Below are 21,619 nucleotides of genomic sequence, written 5' to 3' on the forward strand. Positions count from 1 at the left end.
ATAAGTCTGCTGGATTACTTGATGGATAGGGTCCTCCTAAGTATGTCAGCAGTTCCAAGGAAGACGGTCTTCTGTAGCTCTGCTATTGTGATATTGCCTAGGATCTTGCCGATCTAGTTTTCGGTTCCCTTCTTGACAAGCCCAAAAGCCATTGGCCCTTGGCGACATTGGCGTGGGCAGTTAAGCATGTGTTGTTTTAGTTTCCTTTTGTTAGTTTTTTTTTTCTGCATCCACGTTCAGGAGGCAAAACGTTTATTTCAAATTACATTTTTTTGATAGAATTGATGGCGAATTAGTGAACATTTCAGCTCATACTGGGCAGAAAATGAGACTGGACAATGGAAGCGTGATAATGGAAATGCAAAAAGCCTTCAGCAACTCATCAGAAGAAGCTGCAGTTATGCTGGTGTCTTTACAGTTTGAATCAGGTTTGTCAACAAGCACTTTAATAATAAGGGCCTTTATCAACAAATTATCTATAACTTGAATGTCGTCTGCCATTACTCCCTAACAAGGTTAGGAATAGATTGGATTCCACAGAAACAAAAAACTAACTCTAAAGTGCTTCATTTTTCTAGGCCTGACATTAACAACAGATGTGCGGTACAGTCACATGATGAATCGTCAGTTCCTAAATGTCTTTTTCACACCTACCTTAGCCTTTAAAGGCTACACTGAGGGGCTCTGTGGTGTCATGGATGACGACCAATCCAATGATCTGATGGGGCCTAATAAAAAACTGTATGATGACCCTATAAAGTTTGCTGACTCGTGTAAGTGAAACGAAATTTATCAGCGGAATCAAAATTAACTGTTACCATATCTCTACTGGTTGCAGGCAAGCTATGCGTATTTTTAGAATTCTGTGAAATTCTGTGAATATGCGTATTTAGAGACTGTTAGTCTTGCTTCCTCCTCCTCCTCCTCCTCCTCCTCCTCCTCCTTGTTCTTGTTCTTGTTCTTGTTCTTCTTATTGTTATTGCTATTGCTATTGCTATTGCTATTGCTATTGCTATTGCTATTGCTATTGCTATTGCTATTGCTATTGCTATTGCTATTGCTATTGCTACTGCTACTGCTATTGTTATTGCTATTGTTATTGTTATTGTTATTGTTATTGTTGTTAGCATAATATAATCCAAAATGTTTTTTCAAGGGCGTATAAGCACAAGTCACAGCAACTCTAGCCTCCGAGGGACTTGGTCATGGAACGCGTCCAACTTTCACCGTGATGACGTCATGGACTTCTCTTACACAAACCCAGACTTTGTTCCCATGTACTCTTTAGAGGGAATAGACAGCTTTATTATCGCAGTATGTACATTTCTTTGCTTCATTATGAAGGTTACACCTGAGGTCGGACAAGGCTATTTTAGTTTTCCTGGAGAGTAAAAAAAGGTGTCTTTCTTTCCATAAAAATGCAGTCTGTCCCACTTGTACCAGTCTCCCTAAAGCTCTTACAGTGGTCAATTTCGTTGCTTAAGCTTTGTATTCTATACATTTTACATTCAAATCAACACTTCATCTTCCAGAAAGCTCAAGCTGCCTGCTCTTCGCTTGGACTGTCAAATTCCATGCTGAAAAGTTGTGTTTATGATGTTTCCGTTACTAATGACACATCTTTGACAGCTCAAGAGACTTTCCAGGAAGGTGGGTGAATTTGTAGCAAACAAGATGAGCGTAATATACTGGGGCGGACTAAATAAATCTAGTTGTCCATAGGGTTTAGTTTTTATAGTAAGGTATTTCTTATATTTGTGGTTACTTTCTTCCTATTACTTTTTAGAGTTCCCATGACATTTTTTTTTCTCTCTATATCTTAAATTTTATTTTTCACAATTTAAATCTACACGTGACCAAAACTGCATCTGTGAGAAAATTAGTGCTTTGAGCAGAACTATGTCTACGCCTCCTCATAAGAAAAATATACCTAGTTGACGACGTTCAAATTTACCGCCATTTTGGCAAGTAAGAAAAACATGACGGATATGTTGTGGTATAATGTTGTTTTTGCTTTGAATTTGTTTTAAACCAGTTTTTCAAATCAGTTTATTAATATTAAGCCAGTTTAATTTTTTTTTAACTGGTCGACTGTCTAAAAAAGGGATTTTCCCTTTTTTGGGGTGTAGCTCCTAGGAATTTTAAAGGAATCAGCCAGAAAATTGTTAACACAATCGTCAAACTGTGTCCATTCCATGCACAAAAAGTGCCAAACAACTAATGGCTTTTCATTATAAAATGTAGTCCTACATTTGAACGACAGAAAATGGTTTAGATCTGACGAAACGCTAATGCTCAAAACGTCCCTAACCTTACATGAAAGCTAACCATTAAAAAGAATTCCTTAACCCTTAGAATGTACTGTACACATGCAATTGTCTTTTATAATATCAGAGGCAACAATTCATCATAATAATCTTAAAATGAATTCTGTAGTTTATTTTATACATACTACATAAAGAGTTCTAATTAATTCCAGATATGTTATAATGGGAGGTGTTCTAAAAAATTAAACTGGTCCGAAAACGATGAACTGGTTTCAAAAAAAAAATGAACTGGTTCAAAACATTTCAAACCAAAGACAAAATTAAATCACAACAGATATTCATGAACACCTAACATTTAATATAAAGAAGTAATACACGTAGTCCCTTTTCCTGAATCTACCTAACAAACCCGTAAATTACCAGCCACCCCCCTCCCCAATGTGAGGCACCTCAGAATCTAGGATTATGAAAAATGTGGTACAGGGTTGGGCCAAGGTTGGAACGGGGTTTGAAAAGAGCTGATAGAGGCTATAGGAGATCATTTCGTAAAAAGCAGGGCTCAAAATTCAAGATTATAAGGACACAACTTCTAATAAGGCATGACGCACACAATTTCTCGCCCTGCATACTGCTTTACGCAGTTACATGAAGTTTGAAATCTTTTATATTTTGCTGCGTTATTGGTTGGCTTGTTTCTGAGATTTGCATTCCGACAAGAATGATTTTTTTCACCCATTCACAGTAGTGTTTCATCCACTTAACACAAAAGGTTTATTCGTACCTCATGAAGGGAGGACCACTTGGATAGATAGATAGTTTATTCTCCACTATATGAAGATAAGTGATGTGTAGAATCGATAAAAAAGACGAGAAAACCCCATGTTCTAAAAATTACAAAAGTTATCAAACTGTGGAAACAATGGAGAAAAAAGGGATACATTTCATACACAATATTAAGTAACTCTATAGCTAAATAATATATAGACTTAGCCAAGCCTAAAAGCGGAGCTCCCAGGTTATTTATTCTTGCAATACACTATAAGATAACCTGACTTGAACCTGCGATCCAATCGAAACCAAGTACTTGGTTAGCGGTCAGCTCAAAACAACAAAGCTGACCTCGATGAGCTCTAAACTTGAGCCTGCGATATGGTCACGTGATACTAGCCATCGGAGGCCTTGTTTTGACACTTTTCAATTGACCATAACATGGATGTCCAATATCAAAGATGTACGCTGTAAACTGGCTGGAAACAAGTATACAAGTACTGATTCTCTAAACTTGAACCCCAGATCTGGTCACGTGATAATGCTCACATTGGCTTACATGGAGGAGTGGACGGTCGTGCGGTCGTACGGTGACCAAAACCAAATTTTCTTGCACAGATGGGTTACCATATTTTCTTACCAATAGTGCTCAATGCGCGCGTCTTCTGTGCTCGGAGCTTGCCCAATACTTACGGTACATGCATGACCTAAAACCTAAAACTATGAAAAGAAAAAGAAGACCATATTTATATACATATTTTAATATGTGTATCAAGAGCAACTCAGAGTTTTATATCTTTTTTTAAAGTCGTAAAAACTCAGGTTTTTGTAACAGTAGAAACACCGCAACTTGAGTAAGATACAATTCAACTAGCCAAAAATAAGAGTAAAATCTTCATTTAGCTTGGAGGCAAAGCTAATCTGGGGTATATTTTTAAGACTGCCCTGGTCAGTGTTCAGGAAAAGGAAGATGTGTCAATTCCACTTGTCAATGTATGACTGGTTGGTCTGGAGAGAGCTGTCAAATGGGTAAGCAATGGCTCCAGCCGTCCCACAGCAAGCCCACCCATCTATTATATTAACACAAAACCCAAACTTTTCCCTAGTTTCCCTTCACTTTCCCTTGAAAGGTTGCCATTGTTGTGGTTGGCCAAACGGTCCCCTAAATGTTTGGTTGGCAAGTGGTAACGAAGGCTCAAGCAGTCGCTTTTCCAGAAAGACCCGAATAGACATCAACTTTGCAAAACTTTTATATAAGGCATTTGCAACCAACACCCTTGAAACCGACATGCAACGTAAGCTTAAGAGTTGGTTGTCACAGCTCGTTTCTCTCAAGAGAAATTCAAAACAGAGAAGAATTAATGAGCGGTTTATTGAGGTTAGTAACGAGTCCACTGGCAGCCAAAATTTCCCTCAATGTTGTTGGGTGAAAAAGACAGAGCCTTGTTTGAGGTTGACAGGAAACTCACTTTATTGAATCAATGTCAGAGTTAGTCACGCGCACATGTCATCTTTTCATCAGAGTTTACTTGTATTTCAAAGTTTTCCTGGGAAAACAGCCCTTTACCGTTTGGCTGAGTCACATGATTATGTCCCCTGATAAGCCTAGCCTGTGTGGCAAACGCGAAAAAATGTAAGGAGGGGGAAGGGAGAATGCACCAAAAAAAGATAGAATGGTGTCTCTCCTCCCTCTAGATCCCCCTTTCACCGATATCTACAAACTCTCTTTGGGCATATTTCTTGTTGACTTTATCATTGCCAAAAGCACTTACACTAACAAGCAATATTACCAACACAGGTTTCGCGTCATTTCAGGTGATTGTTCCAACTGCTCAACCGAACATGGCACATGCATAAAAGGATTTTGTGAATGTGATGATGGCTGGGAAGGTGATACATGCGATACAAAAGGTAACAAGGGTAACAACCGGTACAACATTTACTGGCAACGTCTTATAGTGTACGTCTAATACAGTTGCAGGACTTTAATGATATTCATGGTACTTCTCATAGATGTCGCAAAGTAATCGCTTAAGCACAAGCAAAAATTTTTTATTAAAAAGTATTATTTTTTGATATATATACCCCTCCCTCTTTTTTATGTGATCCTTCCATCTTGTCCTTTGTGAGAAAACCTAATTAATATAAGCCGCGTGGTATTGTTTAGGTCTCTTTGTGACCTTTTTTTTTTTTAGTTTCGTCTGTAAATGCATGTATACTTTTCATTTTTGTCTTACTTTTGGGTGAGGTTAAGATTAAAGGGACACTTTGAGACCCCTACGTTACATTATACCAACTCTATTCATCCCTGACGTCAATGAAAGAGGAGGATGCCACGTTATCTCTATCGAGGGTATCCGTCTGCAGCTCCTGCAGCCGGATGTAATTAACTGGGAGTCGATTTTGATGAGGGAGGAAAACCAGAGTACTCGGAAAAACCTCGGAGTCAACTTGCGATTGGCTGAAACTCAGCCCACATACGACCTAGGAGCCAAGGGTTGAACCCAGGTCGCAGAGGTGGAAGCCACAGTTGATAACCGCTTAGCCACCTTGACTCTCCAATAAGGCAAGGTGAATATAACTCAGCCGTTTTCAACAACCCTCTACCTCTGGAATTTTCTTATATCTGAGAAGTAAACTTGCCGGTGCCATTTTTTGCAATGTGATCCTGAGAAGCAGCCTCTACTTGTTTATTGAACTCGCCAACTCATCGCCAGTGAGCTTGAAGTCTACAATGGCGGCAAAGTTGAGAATATGATTTCTCATTATCGCTATGATTGTTCGATTAATAAGTCTAGATCTTGTGATAAAATTGATTAAAAAGACAAACGCAACTAGATTCATTTTGACAACGTTTCGACATCGTCCGATGTCATCGTCAGGCAATGAATTGTTCGATTATTGCAATTTGTTTCGCATGTAAATCTTTGGCCAATTAGCATTAATGTGTAGCATTGGCAGTAATTGAGAAACGTGCATAATTGTCTTCAATGACCTCGTATATGAGCTTTCGACGATAAAATGTCAAACACCTTTTTGAGGGCGTGCAGAGCCATTACTTTTGCTCATCAAATATCTTGTCTCCTGTCTTTCGCGCCCTCTTTAACATTTTCGTTGCTTATTAATGACACAGGAAAACACCTTCCTTCTTTGTTATGAAGGTTGTTGTCATTGGTAAAGGATGTTATTCAGCGAGTTCTTGTTTATGTCTATACTTTTCACTTTCTATCTTTTTCTCAGCAATTTGCCACAGCTTGAATAACTGCACGAGCCCTAAAAATGGAGTGTGTAGGAGAACAGATCAATGCCGCTGTTTTGATGGGTACATTGGTAAGTTGATTTGAGAGGAAAGCAAAAAGGCTCGAGTTATTTCACTCAATTTTCACCACAATTCTCGGCGCTTTTTTTCATTATTTTGAAATAGGAAAACGCCACACATTAAGTTAACTTACTGGAGATATTCCGCTTTTAAAAATAAAATTCTGTTTGTTTTGCTCCAAATGGTAGAATTAATGAAATAAACATTATATCGTTCACTTAGAGTAAACAAAACGTGTGTCTCTTGGGACTGTGAGCGGAAAAATCGCAGGATTCACGGTTCATATCCGTCGAGTTTTGATTTTCAGAAGACCATACAAATGCTTTATCTTTTGTTTTCATTCAAATTAGACCTTCTTGCCTTCCTTGTCAGTAAACGTTTAATTTTGACGTAAGAAGTAGGCTCTAAGTGTTGATTTACAAAGAGCAAAAGAAAAAGTAAGGCTTGAGTTACCGAAGATTTCTTGTCAACACTTTCTTTGCCAATGGATACGTTGGGGTGAATTCACTAACCCTAAAAGAACTAAAGCCTTTTTCCTTCTCACCAGGAATTGACTGCAGTATGGTTCCAACTTGCTACAATGTATCCAACTGTTCTGCACGTGGCATCTGCATTGATTATGACGTTTGCAAATGCCAAAAGGACTGGACTGGTGAAAACTGTACACAATTTTCTTGCGCATCTCTCGACCATTGTTCTGGTAAGAGTTTGGTGCTCTCTTGCTTGTTTATTCAGGGCAAGTAAATTCTTAGATTCAAGCATCTGTTAAAGTTTCTGTTTGCATTGCGTTACCATTGAAGTTTAGATCTTCACTTTCACACTTGCCTACATACAACATGTCTATTATCAGTTTAACACGTCGCCTTTTTCTAGTTCGATTTCTCACATGTGTCTTTGTCGCAAGTCCTCCTTTGCTCAGATTTACTTCAAATTTTATCATCGCTGCCGGAGAAAGGAAATATCTGTAAGTCCACAATTTTCGTTCCTTTAAATTTAAAAGGTCGTTTCGCTTATAGTTTAGTCTCCTTCCAGTCAAACCATCTGAACCTCAGTTCAGTTCTCTTGTATTCGGTTTATCTTGTCCATTCAGATGCGTTCGAGACTATCTCAATGAAAGTCTATAATGTAAAACGTCAAGCCTCTAGTTGGTTTAGTGCCCAAAATTAGTTAAAAATATCCATCCCTTAAGACTTATGGAAGCAGATATAGACGTGTCAACAGAGGAATCAACAGTACCTTAGAAAACGAGGGAATTTGATACGAAAAATCTCTCCAGCTTACCAAGAGGAGAAGACGCTCAGCGAAAGCAAACCTGACAATGACAGAAGATCAATGAAGCGACAGAGTATACTTTTTCTAGTCAAAGGTGCAGGATTTTTTTTGAAGCCGCAAGATAAACAAGGCCAAAATCAAGGTCTTCACATGCTGGTTCTCACTTGTCAGAAGCCATGTCATCAGCTTTAATCCCCATAATAATTGCAAGTGCAAAAAAGGCATAAGCCACCAAAGCAGCTGCCCTACACAAGTAGCAGGCTCTTCAAGAACAGGAATTAAAGCTGAGACATCAAGATTTGAAGCATCAACCGCAGCAAGAAGAAGCGAAGAATGTGGAGACTGATGGCTGTTTTAAGATTACCGTGGGGGACAGTATACCAATCAATGATTCTATTTTCGGATGGATGTTACGTGTGTTCTGGGGTACATCAGAAATGGCGTCCAATGGTTCCACGCATTCGTTGGGAATCCCTCTGCCGCTATTCAGGAAGTTACTTCTCCATCCCAGTAAAGATTCATTAACAGCGAGCAGAATCCAGTAGTTGATGCTTCAAGACATTTTGGGTCACTGTTCCTTTGTATCTCTGGGATCCAGAAGTGACTTGGCCTTAGTAAGAGACTGTTGTCCCACCAATCATAAGCTATGATCCGGATGTGAGGAACGAGCCACCACAGGTGCTCTCCACAAATGCAGTAGAAGGTGGTGATGGCAGTTAATTGAACAGTTTAGCACAAATCGCAGTGACTTTCGTGTGGGAAAACAACTTGCTAATCCTCCACTTGCATTTGATACTAAGCAGCCCATTATCTTACCAAGACCTCATCATTTCGTTGGCATGACATCCTCAGGCACTCTGGCGTGGAGCATGCATTGTACCTCTCAGAGAGAGATTCTGGATCATCACTGCAAGAGTCATTTTGCGTACGTCAAGTGCAGAAAAAGGCTGGTTCCTGTTGGAGTACAATAGATGGCTGACCTCCCCATAGATAGGGTCACTCTGAACAAGGCTCCCTTTACATACGTCATCATGGACTGCCCTTGCCCTTTCATGGTTGGTTAGGAAAGAAGTCAAGCAAATATATACTGTGTGTCGTTTACCTGCCCGTGAGATTCACATAAAAGTTAGCCACAGTCTATACATGTGCCGTATCACAGCATCGCCAGAAAAGGTACCCCCCTCCCTGAACAAATCAGATCTGACAGGGGTAGAAACTTCATAAGTTTTGAGAAGGAGCTGCGCAGCGCCATTGACACCTGGTACCAAAGCACAATTTCAGAGTTTCTTCTCCAACGTAATATCTTGTGGATCTTTAATCCTCCAGCGGATTCTCACTATGGCAGTGTGTGGGAGGGCTGAATTCGCACAGTTCGAAAGGTTCTGAAAGAGCAACTCTTCGACGAAAGAAAGCCGGCATCTCTCATGATGAAGTAGTGCCAATCGTCAACTGGAGACCCTTGGCAACCGTGTCAGACACGACCTTGATGCCATCAAACTAGACCATCTATTGTTACTGCGTTCTGATCATGCGTTACCCCTAATGTTTTCAGAAAGGAAGACTTATACTCTCGTCAGAGGTGGCACCCTTTCAAACGTGTTCTGATGGAGTAGTTTACCAAATTCTTCCCAGTCTTTTTGATGGCATCACTTTTTGTAGTGACATCGATACAAACTGTCCGGTTCCAATGGTTGTATTTGTTAATCAGTACCACTGAGTTGTGTATCGTGTTGTACAACCTTTGATGGCAAAATTTACAAATGGTGGAGGACGAACAAAAGGGCGAATGAAATCAGGTTTTTTGCTTCATTTGACATAACAGCGATGACGTAGTGTGCAGATCACCAATGAGATATTCATACTCAAATTCTTATGGCAAATAAATCATCGAGCAGAATGGCTATTGTTCTCCAGATATTTACTTACAGTCGTGAAAAAGTTTCAGGTCTGTAATAATAAAAGCCAAGCGTAATTACGGAGCTGTCCAGAGCTTTGCTTATTATCTTGAAAAGGTGTGGAACGAAAACAAATGACAGGACGACTATTGTTTTTCTTCTTTGTTTTCGTATTCCATCACATACCGATCAAATTTCTCACCTTTGCTTTGGGAAACCTTCTCTAATACCTTACTCGTTCTTCAAACATTGAATTTCACCGACGAACTTCCGAGCCACTCAAAGATATACCTCACTCGTTCTTTCAACATTGAATTTCACCGACGAGCCTCCAAGCCACTCAAAGATATATCTCAGTCGTTCTTTAAACATTGAATTTCACCGAAGAGCCGATGAGCCACTCAAAGATAGACCTTACTCGTTTATTCCGCCCGCTAGCAATACTTCAATATGCTAGGCGAGTTCATTTCTTGAATACAATTTGCGTCCATTGTCATTCAAAGCAAAACAGTTATGCAGGAATGTGCCTTCGAACAATGGCTCGAGAGCCATTTTTGAACATGCAGCAAATATGTAGTTTTCATCTTGAAAGGGACAGTATTTACCTGCGTTAAGTGAAATATAAAGGTGTGATTTACCGTTTTGGAATAATTTTGCAACATTATTAAGTGATCTACGCTGACCAAAATTTGCGTGATTCATATCTCTTTGGAGCTGAATTCTCAAAATGGTGGTCAATGAGGTAGATTTCAAACGTGCATTGACGAGCGTCTCCGATAGTTTTGAGATACCTTGGCTTTATAGAATAGAAGCACTCTTTAAAGGAAAGGGTGTATTTGCAAGTCTTCCAACCGGATACGGCTCTGATCTTCAGAGCAGCACAGATCGTTGCCGATGAGCTGTTATTTTCCTAGATATGTCCACATCTCAAATCTTCCAGGGCGACACGCCTTGTAGATTGTTCTTGAGAATGGCTAGGCTAGTCCGCGCAAGGTGTTGGGATTACATTGATTGATAAGGGATAGCAGGAGACGTTTTCGAGTGGACAATCTTTTGAATAGTGCTACATTCACCTCGTGAAGATTCGTCAGCAGTGTTTTCGTTTCTTTAGCGCTCACAGGAATTCCTACAAATGTACGTAGAATCAATTTCGACTTTGCACTCCATAGATAACAATTCCGCTCGTACTTTAAAAGAAAAACCTCTTTGACCATCAAAAAGATTGTTATTCGTATTTTTTACTGTGTGCAAAGTACACACGAACCCATCGTAAAATTTCTCACGGTGGTTCTGACGGCGTGGATTTGGAAAATAAAAATAAAAGGCAATCAAGATTCGTTGTTTCAATGATGTAATGATCGATGGGTAACAACCAATGGAATCATTTTCCACACATTCCAGGCAAAATCACGTGGTATTGAATACGAAAATCACTGACGCTCCTCTCCGATTTTTTTTTGCGGAGAGTGGGCGGCTGTACCCAGGCTAAATTTCATACTGTTAGTACATAATATGTCTTTCGTTTTCCGCTCTTTGTTTTATGCACGCTATCACTCGCTCAGTAGCAGAGAAATGCCTCTGAATACAAATGCGTAGCTCTTCCCATACGGAAAATGTTATATTTTGGTGCAATTTCAAAGTTAAAAAGATATATGTTTTAGTTGGAAAAATCTAAATCTGAGACCGGAGATTGGTAAAAAATCCTTAATCTTCAGAAAACCGCTCTTTGTCTTTTCGCTTCGTATCTGCTTAGAACAGAAAAAAGCGAATCTCTTAAGCCATTTTGACAAAATGGCGCATTTTCTTTGTATTGAAAGCTAGTTAAGGAGGGTCGATATAGTTTCTCCTTGTTTCAAACAAATAAACATATTCTGTTTTTAGATACAGTTAGGGTAATCATATCAAGACAAAATTTTGCCAGGGTATTAAGTATCCATGATAGATTTCCCACATCATATTTTTTTCTCCAAAATGACGTTACCATGGCAACGATATCAGGCATTTCTTTGAGCCTTAAAATCAAGATATATTTTCTTTTTTTAAAATAAACGGGGCGTTGAAATCTTCCCATTCCGCGTTACCAGATGATGTTAGAAATAATCTCTAAAATATTTAAAATTAAACAAAATCTGTAGGTCAGTTTTTTCGAAAAATGAGTTTTTTTGAAATGTGTCGCTAATTTCTCTTTTCACCTACAGATTTTTTTTAAATTTGAAAGACAAACGTTTTAAATTAATCTAAGCTGACATGCAAAAAATGAAAAAAAATTCACCATCCGGAAGTAGAGATGTAAGCGAGTAAAGTTGGAAAATCAGGAAAAATGAGAGGGTTACAAGATTGGCATTTACGCATGCGTCAGCCGCTCATTCGAGTGCACGCGCGAGTGAAGCTACAGGCCAACACAAACGGATTTAAGTGACCATTAAACCGACCGTGCGTGTTCGATTTGCGTTGTTTTCGTGAATAGGAGATGTCTATTTATATTCCACATGTATAGGAATTAAAAGAAAGGTGAGCGAGATTCGCGGTATTTGCTTAATTCTGGTGCCCCACTTTGAATCGTGAGCTGATGCGAGCAGCTTTTAGAATTGCGTGTGTGGCTTACGCGCGCGCGCTCAGCTGAATACCCTTTCGAGCCTCCTTAATACCAGTGTTTGAATTGCGCGCGTGAGAGCATTATGAATAATTAACAATTATTCCATAAGCGCGCGTTGGATATGAGATGGTAAATAGCCAACGAGGCGCGTAGCGCCGAGTTGGCTATAACCAGTCTCATATCCAACAAGCGCGGATGGAATAATTGTTTTATTAAATTCCTTCAACTCCAAAAATTTGGAAGTACGAAATACGAGCGGATGAGAACTGATGCGATGTTGTGTAATACCTTGTTGTCAGACAGACGCAGGCTCATCACAAAAACATTTCTTGCCTTTTCGCGTACTTCTGAACGTCGGAATTGCTCCAAACTTTCCACAAAAAAAGTTTTTTTTCTCCTTTTTGGCTTTATTCAAAGAGAAATTTGGCATTCCGACGAAAAAATTTTTAGTTTAGCAACGCTTAACGCAATCATTTACCATATAAGCTCAAACCAAGGTATATGAGCTGATAACCGAGATTGAGTGAACCAATCAGAGCACGCGAAATGCATTATCCGAGGTTGAGAATTTAATAATTAACAATTATTCCATAAGCACGTGTTGGTTATGGGATGGTAAATAGCCAACGAGGCGCGTAGCGCCGAGTTGGCTATAACCAGTCTCATATCCAACAAGCGCGAATGGAATAACTGTTTTATTAAATTCCTTCAACTCCAAAAATTTGGAAGCACGAAACACGAGCGGAAAAAGCGAGCAAATCCGAGCAAAATCGAAAAAAAACTTGATGAGAACTGATGCGGTGTTGTGTAATACCTTGTTGTCAGACAGACGCAGGCTCATCACAAAAACATTTCTTGCCTTTTCACGTACTTCTAAACGTCGGGATTGATCCAAACTTTCCACAAAAAAAAGTTTTTTTTCTCCTTTTTGGCTTTATTCAAAGAGTAATTTCGCATTCCGGCGAAAACATTTTTAGTTTAGCAACGCTTAACGCAATCATTTACCATATAAGGTCAAACCAAGGTATATGAGCTGATAACCGAGATTGAGTGAACCAATCAGAGCACGCGAAATGCATTATTCGAGGTTGAGAATTTAATAATTGATGATGTCCGGCCATTCTGCGCGATGTGATATTCCTAGTTTTAAAGTGAATGTAACACGGCTTTTTTTACATTTGTATAACTTTAGGTCAAGGACGTTGTATCGCATTATATGAATGCGCATGCTATCCTGGTTGGACGGGAGATAGCTGTGCTCTTCCTGATTGCGCAGGCGTGAACCGGTGTTCTGGAAATGGAGAGTGCGTGTCAAGTAATACTTGTCAGTGTTACCCAGGATTCCAAGGAGTAAACTGTAGTGACATAGCAGATTGCTCAACCCTTGGAAACTGCAACGGAAATGGAGTCTGTATGCAGGACAGTGCTGGAAATCTCACTTGCAGGTAAGCCGCAGGCGATAAAAATAAGACAGTGTACGACATTTGTGTATTGAAACTGCGACTATAAATCGATTATCCTAGTGCAGGAATATCACATTTAATGAACCGATTTATGCAGTTACAAAGAAGCTTTAAAAAACTCCAGGCTGCATCGGGACTCGAATCCATGAACGTGCGTCTCATATCTGCAGTTCCAATGCGTGACATTCATCAGTTTCGCGATCATACCGAATTCCTCTCTTACAGGATGCAAATCAAACTCTCCAAGCAGATGACTTGATTTCTTTGTGTTAGAGCAAAGTGAATTATAAGGTCGTGGATTCGAGTCCCACATAAACCTGGAGTTTGTTTAGGCTCTCTCGCAACTGCCTTATTGCTGCTTTATTGCTCTATTGCTCTTGCTCTTGCTCTTGCAAGTGGCTTTATTGAAAGAAAATCTTTTGCTAAGAAACATTTCTTAATACTGGCCAACGGTCATTAAGTATATTATTTTATATTTTACTAACCGATGAATCCCTTACGGTATGTAAAAAAGGTTTCCTGAGTTGAAACCTTTTTCAGAGTGAATTGATCTTGTTTGATAATACCTCTTTTATCATCCAGGTGCTTCGCCGGCTTTAGTGGCCTTAACTGCAGCACCCCTCTTTGCCTTTCTGTGAACAATTGTTCTGGCCATGGGATTTGCGTAGAAGCAGACTTCTGCACGTGTGACGAAGGGTATACTGGTATTGACTGTGCAAATGTTTCCTGTGAGGCCATCAATTATTGCTCAGGTAATCATCGAAGGCGCAAGACGTGACAATAGTTTGGGGCAAAAGTTATAGCTTAAAAATCGGCAGAGCAGGGCTGGCACTGAAGTGAGAGGAGCCGCCTTGTGGCCTGGGTTCAATTTCCAGACTCGGCTTCATATGTGTGTTGAGTTTGCTGGTTCGTCAACTCTGCTCATGGAGGTTTTAGGACTGGTGTTGTTCTTTTCTCCTATCATCAAAACCCTACATTTAAATTGGGCTGTTGTCATTTGATTTGATCATAAATTGTCTCCTCAATTAGCAGAACACTTTTGCTTGCCTATAGAGCTTGAGCTTCCTGCCCTCCGAAAGTCCTTTTTTCGCCTAGTCTTTCGTTTGCTCATGTAAGATGGTTTCCTCATATCGCACCCCTAGATACTTGTGTCCTTTATTTCCATTCACTTGTGACATCAGTCCTCCTTCCAGAGGGCGAATTCCTGCTTCTTTTCATCACAAGCAATACACGTTCTTTGAATTCCAACTTACATACTGATATCCTCAGATACTTGCAAGAAAGGAACTCAAACAATAATTTTTTCAGTACGGGCCAGTACCTCACGCTACTTCAATAACATCTATGTTATTACCACCACCACCACTACCGCCACCACCATCGCCAACATCATCGTCACCATAATCTTCAATATTGCCACTATCACAGTCATCATCGTCATCACCACCACTACCACCATCATCAACATCATCATCATCATCATCATGATCACCATAATCTGCAACATTGCCACTACCACAATCATCATCATTATTATTTGAGCATAAAGTTGCCACAGTGGTTATCTTAAGAACCGATAACTGACAAATTTCAATCCGTGCTGCAGCTCCAACCCTTGGACGAAGTAAGGCCAACAGTGTATTGAAATTGAAAGGGATCCTTTTCTCAAAGCCACAGAAAAATACATTTCTCGTAGAAAAGACTCACCCACATATTTGCCCCAAAAATCTATGTTGTGTCTCAAGACGTTTTATTGTAATTTTTTGCTAGGGCACGGTGTTTGTGTTGCTTTTGACACATGTACCTGTGATTCAACCTGGCATGGCGCATCTTGCAGTGTGGCTAATTGTTCTGGTGTGAATGAATGTTCCGGAAAAGGGGATTGCATTTTGCCAAACATTTGTGAATGCTTTCCGGGATATGATGGAGTAGCTTGCAACATGACAGCCTCACCCAATTTACACGCTCCTATCTTTAGTACTCCTTTTTACAACTTGACTTTGTCAGAAAACGTTCCTATCAACACGCATATTCTCAAGGTGAATGCCAGCGATGCCGATACGGGAAGAAATGCACAGCTGTTCTTTTTATTGGATAACTCTGACGGTGTTAACTCAGCTTTTACAATCGATAGTTCTTCAGGGAAGATCTTTACATTGATGAATTTTGATTACGAAGGTTCGTCCCCGAAATTTCTTAAGCTCAAGATCATGGTATTGGACGATGGAGTACCAAGGAAATCAGGTTTTGCCTTCGTATATATTACTATAAGGGACGAGAATGACAACTGCCCCGTGTTCAACTCAACCAAAGCAAAGAGCTTTAACATATCACAGAATGCCCCTCCAGGGACACTTTTAACAACCGTATCAGCTGATGACATCGATAGTGGACTGAATGGAGAAGTAAGATACAGTGTGTCCTACGCCAGTATCAATGAGAGAGCCTTTGCAGTTGAAAAGAAAAGTGGAGAAGTAACAATAATTAACGGCCTAACTGAGAGAAGCTATCGCTTTGTTGTTACTGCTCGTGACCTCGGTGTTCCATCTTGTTCTCGCCAAATTGAGCTGACTGTTGATGTTTTTCAAGAGCCACAGACAATTACAGTTACAAGTGGAATCACCACGGAGGGTAATATTCTTTATTGTTATATAGCTGAATTTTTCCACCAACAGCGCGCGCCTTCATTGTTTACTTCGAGGTCACATGACATCTAATAATAGAACTGTTTCCCGACAAAAGTCTCTGAGTGGTGACATTGCAAAATCTATGACGTCAGAGGGTAACAGTGCACTGTTACCCGCGAATATTGACCGACGACAGCCATTGCTGTTGCCATTGTTCACTTTTCTTTTTGTGCTATCTAACAAAGCACTAAATGACTGGTCCCTCGGGAAAGTTTTAACTGTTTCCCGAGGGACTAGTCATTAAGTGTTTAGTGTTCGTCGACCCCTTCCAAATAGCCACTTCTCGAATTCCTCTAACTCTACAGTAATCCTTTTTTGCCAAGTGTGTTCTAACATTCCTTTGTATGGTCGACTAACGAATATATTTGGTAAATCAAGAGACCAAAACAGAAAAGGCCTAAGCGAGTTAACTATGTGAGTTAACTAAGTGAGTTAAATATCTTTTTCGCAAATTTTCAACGCAACAGTATGAGAACATTCTAACACAAAATCTGTAGCATGGATTTTAAAAGAAAGTTGTTTTTTTTTAATATGACGTCATAAGGCCTTCCGTTGATACACTTTTCGAAATATCAGTTCCATGTTTTGTCCAAATAGAAATTTCATGCTACAATTTACGGAAAATGATGGGATGGTTCCCATCCAGCGAAAAAACTGTGTCTTCCTTTCGCTTCCTGGGAGCCTTCACATGTTTTTCACTGAAACGCACGGCAGAGGAATGGGACTAGGTGCGCATGAGCAGATTTCCATCGTAAACGTTACTTCATAGAATCACCCATACAACATTTTTGTGGGCCTCTTTAACTAAAGACTTTCCTCAGCAACCATTGTCTTTATGTAATTACGTGGCACCCCCCTTAAGGAATGGAGTTTGCAGAACACTTTGTGATGTGAAGCGTCTGTTTTCGTACAAAAGAGTGGTGTTGAAGTTCATTATCATGCTAGGGGGTGTCTCTAATTTACTTGGGAGCAAAACGGCAGGGTGACTTATAAACGAAAACCTTAACCAAAATAAATCGAAGTAAAAAGTTTATCCACAGCTCACATCATGTGGCGTCCTGCCTCCTCTCTACATAATCATCTTCCTGATTGTCACCATGACCATTACCACAACCATCATCATCGTCAACAACATGATCATCACCACCACCAAAGGTAAAGGTAAAGTCACTTTCTTTTAACGTGGGTAGTTCCGTCAGCTCTGAGGCAGATATCAATGGAAACCGAGGGCGCCCGTTTTACCCTCATCCCCCTGGGTCCCCCCCTCCCCCTCCCTCTGTCAGTGCTCCATATTAAAGGTATTTAAGGCTATAGATACACGGATCAAAAGGTAAGATGCTGAGATGACCTCTTGCTTGGAAAGTGGTCTAAGTTTTTATCCAAAGAATCCAAGCGGATCACATTTCTGTAACTGCTAAAATATCGAGATGAGTCGAGGTTTGCAAAATTCGCAATAATCGGGTGTCCTAATTGCCGGTTTTCACTGTCACACCATCATCAAAACCATTAAGCAAATTAAGTCAAGAATCAAAGAGATAAAAAAAAGATGAATATTCAAACAGACTCACAAAGGTTCACGTCTGTGCGATGTTTCGTGCGGGAGATATTCGAAGAAATGTTTTACTCAAATTTATAAGGCTTTGTGTGGAGACGCCATGTTTGTGTCCCTCTCTGGGGCACAAATATGGCGGCCGGAAGCTGACAAAAACATATGTCATCGAGTTTTGCTATAAAAAGCCAGTAGTCGTCTTCTGAGAGCTCATAAATGTGGAGGCAGTGTGGCTCAGTGGTTGGGGCGCTTGCCTTGAGATCCGGAGATCCCGGGTTCAAGACCCGCTCTGACCACTCGCTGAATTTGTTCCTAGTAGTCCCTAGTTCGAATTCCCAGCTGCACTTGTAAATAGCCAACTGGTTTGCCTCCGGCCAGTTGGGATTCTTAACAGTTGTTGTTGTTCTGTTGCTTCGTTTCGTTGTTGTTCATTGGCCCTGAAAAGCCCCTATGGGGAGCGGTCAATTACGTATGTATTGTATTGTATTGTATAAATATCTATGTGAGTACTTATTCTCATACAAGGACTGTTCAGATTGCAAAATCTCAGCGGACAAGTCACTTTTTTAACTTACGTGATAGCATTCGCGACCGCAATTTTAACATCGTGTCACGCAAAAGCTTAGAAATTCAACCTTGCCTTATCACAAGACGATAAACCCCACCAAACCGAAAATTTGTGAAAAGACAAGTCTTCAGCTGTTCTAATAACTAACTAAACTAAAATCTGAAAAGGATTGATAATTCCTTATTTTTTAGTTTTGATGACGTCACATGAAAACCAACAATTGAGGACTTGTTTTCTAGTTTTTGCCGCTTACGGTTTTTGCGATTTTTTGCAATTTTCGCAAAAATTCCAAAAATCGCGAGTCCTAGTTAAGGACTTATCTTTTTATTTTCATTTTCTACGATTTTTGCGATTTTTCGCAAATTTCGCAATTTTTGCCGCTGCGTGCAAACCTGGACATAAGTGAAAATACTCCTATAGGAGCCGTAAGAGAGGAGGAGAAACTACTTTACTTGGCAGTACTGCAATAAGTACCTGTCATGAGCCCAGACCCATTTTCTGGCTAAACTAAACTAAAATGTCCTTATTTATCCCAGGTGAAAAAGGTAATCCCGTGCAGCGATGAAACTAGATTGACCAAAACGTATTTAACATAATGATCTGTGTAAATTTTAAACAAACGTTTCAGAAGAACTGCCTTCAACTGTCTTGCCTTTTTTCTTCAGAATCGAGAACAAGTGATCCGGTTGCATCGACCACAAACCCTAGTTCGGATGTTGCATCGCCCACAAACTCGAGTTCAGATGTTCCAATGTCTCTCCAGCCTCAGACCTCCAAATGGTACACGAAGCCTCCAGTTATAATTGGAATGTCTCTTGGCTTTGTCTTTTTGCTCGTTTTGCTGGTTATCTTGTTTATCGCAAAGAAGAAAAGGCAGACTCATCCAAAGCCGAATGACAAAACTCAGGAGTCCCGGGATAACGAGGCCCTCGAAATGGATACGGTTTTACAAATAACCTCTTTTTAACTTAAGTTGTTTGTCTTAGCATATCTTCAGTCAAAACCTTTCTTATGATCGGTCTTCTTGTTTGTAGACTTGTTTGTTAAAGTTGGCGGATCTGGGTATCATGTGTGGACCACGGGCTCGGAGACTCCCTCCAACAAATCAACTGGCTTCTTGAATGAAGCGCTAAGTCTCCGTCCACAAGTATCTGGAAATTTTTGCACTGGTTTTTTTTTTTTTTTCTTTCGGTTTTAAAGATATCTGCGTCCTCACGTAGCGCGTTCCAATCATTTTCGAACCGTTTTCACTTTCCACACCTTTCCTAATGCACTCTAGTGCCCAGTGTTTCTAACAAAGATTTTGTTTGTTGAGCATGCGAAAAATCGTATGTTGGCGCCATTTTCTGTTTTGATAACGAGTTGCACGTGAGAGTCTTTTAAGGTCGATAAGCCATGTTGATTTACCTCACCCGGGAAAGACTGGATCCGATGGTTTTACGTCAACGTATTGGAAAATTTGAGGCTACGACCGTCCACACGTATCAGAATTCGCAGCGTATTCAAACATTTCCACTCTAGAGACCGTATTCGAATTTTCCGAATTCGTCGGGTACGTGTGGACGCAAGCCAATTTTGCGGATACAAAAATTTCCGGATAAGTGTGGACCATTCCTAAACTTGTTTCAAGCTGGTCAATTTTTTTTTTTTAAAACCGTGTCATTTTCTTCTTTAAAAAAATTGGTTTTGTCAACGGAGTTGATAATGTAAATGGACCACCGTACAGAGATTTGAAACGCTGACGTTTCGAGCGTTAGCCCTTCGTCAGAGAGAATCTTCGCTCTGACGAAGGGCTAACGCTCGGGACGTCAGCTTTTAGAATCTCTGTACGGTGGTCATTTTACATTATCAATTCCGTTGATAAAACAAAATTTTTGTATACTACTTCCCTACCGACGCAGCACCACAGTTTCTTTAGAGACTACGCCCCTCATTTTCTTTTTAAATTGATGATAATATCCAATCTAAAGACCCCCTCTTTAATGGAGAAATCCTTACATAAAGTCTTATTTCTTCCCCTTTCGTAAGTTTCTTTAAGCCTCCTCCTTGTCTTTCATGAAGCTCTAGATCCGCCTTCGTGCAATGTCATTTTTTTGTACGGATTAAAATAGTGGAGATGACATTGCTACGCACACCGCGCCCGTAGACATTTGACATTTAAATGCGTTTCTCGTTGTAGTCTAGTGTGCAAGAATCCAAGGACAGGAGATGAGTAAAGGTAACTGATTAGTGTGTTGAATATGAATAGGGAACTCAAGCAAGAACAACGTCGACAAGAAAATGAACATAAATGAAAGAAATGTGCACAACGACACGATAAGTTAAACGAACAAAACGAATTGCTTTGCACGCCCCATGCATTCATTTGTTGTTGTTGTTGTTGTTGTTGTTTTTTTACGTTTTCGTTCATAGTTTTTCCCTGGCTTCTTGTCCTGACATCAATTTAAATTACATCGGTTTAAGAGCTCACGTGAACACCCAAGGAGGAATTATTAATTTCAAATCCAAATATCAACGCAGTACACACAGATGTTTTCCTCTCTGGAAATTGAATACATACTTTCTGTTCGTACGGCTTTGATCGGAAGAGGAAAAAAGAAACTTCCCACCGTAGAACTTGCGTACTCATTCCAAGAAAAAATCATCACGAAGGTTTCATCGAGCTTTCGCTCGATTTCACGTAGTAGCGTGCGCGAAGGATACCCACCACCAAATTCTCTGAATCACGTACGATTAGAAATCTTTTATAGATGTCCTTGAGGTAACCTTCCTTGTTGTGGTTGCTGAAGTTCTATAATATGCTATTCAGTGTAAATATTGCCATTTGTTTTGTGATTTTTGTGTGCTTTTTAAGGACCGTGATCTTTGCGCGATAAATGGTGTACTCTTTTTGCTCAAGAAAATCAAGGAACGATATTAGTCATGAGTATTGTTGTCATGGCCTCTCAAAGGACCATTTGTGGAGGATTGTAATAGACCGAGTATGGTACATTGAGCTCTAAGCTGTTAAAACTGTTTAAGTAAACTTTTTACATACAAACCAGCGTTGATTATTTTTCCTCCTCCTTTTAATAAAGAGTGTTTTTATCTCACTTCAATTAGTAGTCATTGAATCTTGTTCGTAATTGTTGTAATTGTAATTGTTCGTAATTCCCAATTGTTCTTAATTCTTCGTAATATGGTTTTCATGATCTTCTCGTATCACTGAAACAAAATGGGTACGACAGCTTATGAC

General features: G+C 39.9%; 1 protein-coding gene across 1 annotated transcript in view; it reads left to right on the forward strand.

Moving 5' to 3' along the window:
* LOC138011867 (uncharacterized) overlaps positions 1-21,476 on the forward strand; it is a 46,148-nt gene extending 24,672 nt beyond the window's left edge. Inside the window, exons 13-24 of the mRNA XM_068859102.1 lie at positions 280-428; positions 579-773; positions 1,157-1,314; positions 1,533-1,650; positions 3,975-4,064; positions 4,851-4,946; positions 6,276-6,365; positions 6,902-7,054; positions 13,310-13,562; positions 14,163-14,332; positions 15,351-16,211; positions 19,050-21,476. Of these exons, the coding sequence (XP_068715203.1) occupies positions 280-428; positions 579-773; positions 1,157-1,314; positions 1,533-1,650; positions 3,975-4,064; positions 4,851-4,946; positions 6,276-6,365; positions 6,902-7,054; positions 13,310-13,562; positions 14,163-14,332; positions 15,351-16,211; positions 19,050-19,351 (2,635 nt within the window). The 3' untranslated portion in view covers positions 19,352-21,476. The remainder of the gene's footprint in view (positions 1-279; positions 429-578; positions 774-1,156; positions 1,315-1,532; positions 1,651-3,974; positions 4,065-4,850; positions 4,947-6,275; positions 6,366-6,901; positions 7,055-13,309; positions 13,563-14,162; positions 14,333-15,350; positions 16,212-19,049) is intronic.
* The last annotated feature ends 143 nt before the right edge of the window (positions 21,477-21,619 follow it).

This window comes from Montipora foliosa, chromosome 7 (assembly GCF_036669935.1).
Source record: "Montipora foliosa isolate CH-2021 chromosome 7, ASM3666993v2, whole genome shotgun sequence".
In the NCBI taxonomy this organism is placed as follows: Eukaryota; Metazoa; Cnidaria; class Anthozoa; order Scleractinia; family Acroporidae; genus Montipora; species Montipora foliosa.